We start from the raw sequence: 6,068 nt of genomic DNA, 5'->3' as shown, positions 1-6,068 counted from the left end.
TTATTTGATTATTAAGCTTTGAATGTTAGATTATTGTTCACTCTGACCTCTATTAAGAACTACTGATACTAAAAAATCATTGGGTGTGTTAATTTGGTTGACTACTCAGCTAAAGAATGATGCGTGTGATATAACTTTTATGGAATGCAAATATGATTTTTTTTAAACTTATCTGTTATTACTTCTATGCATTTAACATAAAGAATTACCGTTTAGGAGCTATAAAACTTGTTTTTCAAATTTTTTGAAAAAAATCCCGAACCCCTCCAATTGTTCAAAGCCATAATATCATGAAAAAACATACAAACAGGAAGAGGGGTTGGGATTTTGATCCACAAGAGTTTTGTTTTGGTATTTCAAAACGATTAGATTATTTATCAGCTCAAAATTTCATATGTCCCAATACTGTAAATTTGTCTAGTTGAGTTATCTATAGTTTTCTTACTCCTTCCTGGCTACGCTAATGTATTTCCGTTGAAGTCTAAACAAAAACGAAAATTGTTTACAATTACTTTCTTTATTTTCATACGAAAGGGAATTTTTAAGGTAGCAGCCCTAATTCTCTGAAGTTCTATTTCACACTTACTTGGAAACACAATGTTTTGATTTGTGAATGTATTTAATGGTAAGATTGGTGACGATGTATGTATCTAAACAATCGCTTGCCAGTGTTTATTTTCCCTATTTCAATAGGGCTTGCAAGTAGAAGCATATAAACCAATGTTGCTACAATTGATCCGATTATTGGCGCTATCCAATACAACTAAAAGAAAATAGTACAATTGAATATAATTACTAACTCAGTTTGTTGTTTAAGTACCTTGCATATGCCTGGGTACTAATGCTGGAAAGATTTCTTATTATACATAGTGTTAAAAAAACATATTGATCGATTCACTTTGAAAACGAGCTATAAAGCCCCGGTTTCATACGACCAGAATTAGTTGTATTTCCTTAACACTATGAAGTTCTCGGTTTTTTGGCCGAAGTATTTGGTCTTTTTTAACATAGCTGAGGTTATTATTGGTCGTTTTTGATGTCCCCGAGGCATGTTACACCATGTTACTAAATTGTACAAATTATAATCTACTATACAGAGAATGCAATTAAATATAATTTGCTTACCCAATGATTATCCCATACATTATTGCATATAGCTGCTGCAAATGATCTTGCTGGATTCATTCCGGATCCTGTTAAATGTCCCTTAAAAAATATAAAGATGATAAAAAACCAAAAAAATTATCTTATATCTTCTGTATATTAGAATAAATATTATCATCAAAAGCTTTCTACCTCTAACGAAACTATCAATGTTAAAATTCACTTAAAAATTAATAAATAGGCAACTTGTATGACGTAAAGGTTAAGTGTATGTCAAATAATGGAAAACTATTCTACATGCATAACGTATATGTAATTCAAGTTGCCTATTTATTAATTTTGTAAGTTAACTTTAACATTGATCGTTTCATTGAATTAAGAATTTATTGTTTATTAACGTAGTTCCAGCATGGTATTTGCAGTTTCTATGTTAAAGCAATGGTACAATTTTTTTTTCGACAGAATTTAACGAAAAATTAAATTTAAGAATTTAATAATGCTTACTATTAATTCCCAAAGTTTCAGAAATTTTGACCGTTTAAAATGGGAAATAATTATGCCAACGTCCCAATTTCGATCAATTTACGTCAAAATTAATATCTCGAAAGTGAAAATTAATTTCTAAATTTTTTTTTTAGAATTGTATTGTATAAACATTTTTTTCTACTTTTTCTTCAATATATAATAATATCATAAAAAATAGTTGGAGAGACCGGACATTTTACATGCTTTAAATGGGACATGACCCTCAAAATCGCGAACTTTGTCTTTAAATATCTCGCGATCTAAACGGTCAAAAATTATGAAATTTTAGGAATTCATAAATAAAGCTATTATAGACCCGAGAAAAAAAATTCGGCCAAATCTGTCGAAAAGTGATTTCATGCTGGTACTACCTTAACAAATATAAGAATTTTTCACAACTAACTCATGCTTTACTAATGGATCTTCTGTATATTAGAATAAATGTTATCATCAAAAGCTTTTGAGGATTTATAAAAAAAACTACTGGACAGATTTTGATGAAACTTCACATTATGATTATAGCATATACATCAGAATAGAGCTTAGTCTATAATTTAACTCGTTACGATAACGGTTAAACCTAACTTTCTTACAATACGTAGCTATTATAAAGTCATTGTACTTATACATTGGTGTTTAGGGGGACCGACTAAGCGGAGACAAATGGATAAAAGGATAGCATATGGTAGATTTGCCTTTAAAGTGGGGATTGTCTATATTGCGAGTGACATAGAAAGGAGATAAGTGAATCAAAGGTAGATCAAGTATATTACATCGTAGTCTTATTTTTTTAAGTTTAAATTTCCTAACGAAGCTGGTGAGTAACTGCTAGTAATACATAATAATAATAATAAATATGTATTTAAATAATAATTGATAATTACTTACATTCACAAAATGTTGTTGCATGTATGCAAATCCAATTTTAAGTGCACTCGAGTCAAAGCTACCTGTACTTCGTTGATCCCATACACCGCAATAAACCCAAATAATAATTAAAGAGCATGCAAATTCCAAAAAGAAAGCCTAAAAGTTAAATCTATTTACAAGCGTAATTTACAAAATTTAAAAAACCCCCGACAAATTTTTCGGGTACGAAACCCTAAGCTCGCACTTGAAACATATCTAAGAACACTCTCCATTAAATTATCTTTCAAATGAAGGTTCTTGGTTTTACAAACTAGGGCAATCTTTGATAAACAAAAAATTCATATTACCATATTACCTGAGTCGACGTTAAATCATCATCTTCTGTCTTAGTAACACACACTCCATCATAAAAATATTTTTCCGGCATTATACCCTAAGACAAAAGTTATAGTTTCATTAAAAATATTACCAATTCTAGCTGTCTAATTTATCAATTTTGGTTGCATAAAGACTTGATCCTTTTCAAGTACATTTTGTACTACGATAGTGTACAAGTAGTTAAATTGTCTGTCAGCTCTGATTCGAGATATTATTTTGAAATTTACCATTAGTATGAGATATCCAAGTAGTGCTCCAAGAAATTGTGATATGATATACATTGGTACCAATTTGAATGGCAAGACACCGTAGATTCCAGCCCAAATAGATACGATAGGATTGAAATGACCTCCAGAAACATGGCCAAATATCTATAAACAGTAAATAGTTAGTCTGTTTTTCAACATCCCAACACCAGCAATTTTAAAAGCCCATATTAAAATATCAATATTAAAATAATCAATAATGGCGAAAAATGAATTATAAATTGACTAAAGAAATACTTTAGGTGTAGCAGATGCCTCTCTTGATCTCCTTCCTTGGTGGCGTCCTTGTATAGTCAGGGAATATTGCTGGAAGTAAAAACTTTAAATGGAAAAGTAGTTTGCATTGACAAGATCTCCCATAATAACTTCTTTTCGTCACTTGTCTTTCGGGCTGCTTTTTAATGATTTACCGACATTTTTCGTGTTATCATTTTCGGGAATTTCAGATTTTTCCATTAAATAAAATTTTCTTACTACAAGTAAAATCATTACGACCATTCCATAGCCAATACCATCATAAAATAGGTCATGATCTTTAGAATTTAAAAATCCCATACAACCAAAAATTATTAATAATCCAGTGGCAATAAATTCTGCCGAACACATTATCAGTACATCAGCAAATGATGGTGTAAATAAATTAAGTGTACGCCCAGCTATGTAAAAAATTATTGATTAGTTTTTATATTTGCTAAAATAGTATAGTATCAATTTGTCTACACATCGATCTGCAGGCATAAATCATCAATGCTAGACCAAAAACTTGACTGGCTCTTTTTGAAAGTGATTTAGCTGTAATACGTTCAGTGGATGGTACATTTTAATATTTTTCCGCCTAATTTTTGTTCTTTTTGTTTAAAAAGTAGAAAAAATGTGAAACTAACTGAGTCTATCCATATTTTGTTTTCCACCAGAAACCAAAAAATTTATTTTATGAATTTATTTTAATTTATTATTATTAATAATAAAAAATATTTATAGATGAGATGTCACATCATGGTACATTAAAAGTTGTATATTTTTTTGGAGAAAAATGAATCGCAGTTGGTTGTTAGAAAACCCTGAGAATTTATATTTTGTTTGATCCAATAAAAGAAATGACACCAAACTTATAGGTAATTGAATGACAAAGCCTTGGGACAAGAAATACAGATTTTCTCAAATATATTGGAAGTGATGCACTCTTCAAGATTAATTATGTTCAACAATGAGTGTCGGCCGAGATATTCATTAGATAAAACTATATTCACGACTTCAAAAAACTAAACTGATCAGTACTGATTTAATTATGAAATGCAGAGGAGGATGTAAATATTATCCTAGCACACAAGAATAATTAATTAATTGACATAAAAAGGGCATTTAGCCCAAAAATTTGATAAACAAATAAAGAAAACAACTTCAAAATGAAAGTTATGAACCTGAAAGACAAAATTGAGCTTTATTAATTAAATTTTTCAAATGGTTATTCGAACGATTTTAATTTTTAGTTTGGCTGATTTAACAACTAAATAATTTTTTTACATGATTTATTTTTATGAGCTATCCCACATATCTGATTTGCCAGACGATTGAGATTTCTTCTGGACTGGTTTTTGTTTAGTCGATACTTTACTAGATTTGGACTTGATTTCAGATTTATCTGATCGTATTATAGTTGACATACTATCAGCGCTATAGTTTTTATAAGTTGCCTTTGGCAGTTGTTGTTTGATTGTCCTTGACATTTGCCCACAGTATGAGTCTGTCACTTCCTCTATGATGCTTTCTTCTGATACTTTATGAATTACATTTGCATATTCTCCAGAATAAATTTTATTTTTAGGTGAATTTTCTTGCCTGAAAGGTGGCTGTCTTGGAGCTAACCCAAAAGTTTGTTGTCTAATTTTTTCTTTATACGAAATATTTGGTCGATTTGAAGGGCACTCTAGTACCTGTGGCGCTTGTGCTCTCGTAGTCTCTGGATATTTTCTAGGCGCTTCTTGCTGCCTCTTTTCCTCTAGAAATTGGTGTGAGTTTATCTCTGGCACTTGTGCCTTACTTGCTTCTGATACATGATGACTAACACTTTCTTTATAGAAAGTGTCCGTTTGATTTGGCGGAAACACATATCCATAAATTTGGCGTCTTATTTTTTCTTTATATGATAGCTTAGTCTCAGGTGTAGGCATTTGCCCTTTGATTAGTTACTGGCTGAGGTTAATGCGGATGTCTAGTAAGCATTTGGTATTATATTTTATTTTCATGTAATTTATCAACTATTTTTATAAATATTTGTTTTTTCATGTCAACTTTATGTTATATTATTATTCTCCATTTTTGAATTGTATAATTATTGTTACAATTTCCATAGTAACTTTCCTTGTATAACCTCTTTATTTTAAAAATATTTTCAAATAAAAAATAATCCACTTAGCCCACTCATAATTGTTTCCACCATACTATCGTGAAGTAACATGAAGTCGAGAAAAGTGCGATAATGTGACCGACTTTGCTAAAAAAAGGTTTGTGGATCAGAGGTCTCACTCTCATTTTGGATTTAAAAAAAAACACTTCCCAGATAAGTTCTTTTGCAAACATCTTTTCTTAGGTGTTTTAACGAACAGGTAAAAAATTCCCTATCGATATATATAAAATGTCGATATTATTCCCATATGTGGAAATATTTCAGACAAAAGACATGAAAGCTTTACAAATACAAAAGAAAAAAGAAGAGTGTTTGAGAATTGGTAAGACTTTTTAAGTCATTAGAAACTTTTCCACAAGGATTGCAAGGTCTTCATTCTGTACAGAAGTTCATTGTTTAAACAAGGTTTTTATTCAACATCGTACCATACAAAATAAGGAATTAAGTTTACTTATTCTTTATCGATTCTTTTTATGCTTTTGTAGCCTAAACTGAATAATAATGTTTGAATTTGAAAC

General features: G+C 30.2%; 1 protein-coding gene across 1 annotated transcript; it reads right to left on the bottom strand.

Annotated features, from left to right (window-relative positions):
- Positions 1 to 415: 415 nt before the first annotated feature.
- On the bottom strand, positions 416 to 4,093 carry LOC123291425 (aquaporin-8-like). The gene is made up of 8 exons (XM_044871717.1): positions 4,028 to 4,093; positions 3,618 to 3,799; positions 3,105 to 3,248; positions 2,855 to 2,932; positions 2,518 to 2,655; positions 1,126 to 1,206; positions 587 to 763; positions 416 to 481 (listed from the first exon to the last, which is right to left on the bottom strand). Exons 1-7 carry the CDS (start codon positions 4,038 to 4,040, stop codon positions 620 to 622), a joined length of 780 nt encoding a protein of 259 aa, XP_044727652.1. The 5' UTR covers positions 4,041 to 4,093; the 3' UTR covers positions 416 to 481; positions 587 to 619.
- Positions 4,094 to 6,068: the final 1,975 nt, after the last annotated feature.

Source organism: Chrysoperla carnea, chromosome 2, assembly GCF_905475395.1.
Source record: "Chrysoperla carnea chromosome 2, inChrCarn1.1, whole genome shotgun sequence".
Taxonomy (NCBI): Eukaryota; Metazoa; Arthropoda; class Insecta; order Neuroptera; family Chrysopidae; genus Chrysoperla; species Chrysoperla carnea.
This window is presented reverse-complemented; position numbering and strand designations above follow the sequence as displayed.

Bases quoted from the DNA above. Each gene is read 5' to 3' on its own strand.
- LOC123291425 (XM_044871717.1), bottom strand. The intron at 2,933-3,104 runs GTAAATTTCAAA...CTTTTGTCTTAG, and splicing joins TTGGATATCTCATACTAATG to GGTATAATGCCGGAAAAATA. The intron at 764-1,125 runs GTAAGCAAATTA...ATTTTCTTTTAG, and splicing joins ATGTATGGGATAATCATTGG to TTGTATTGGATAGCGCCAAT.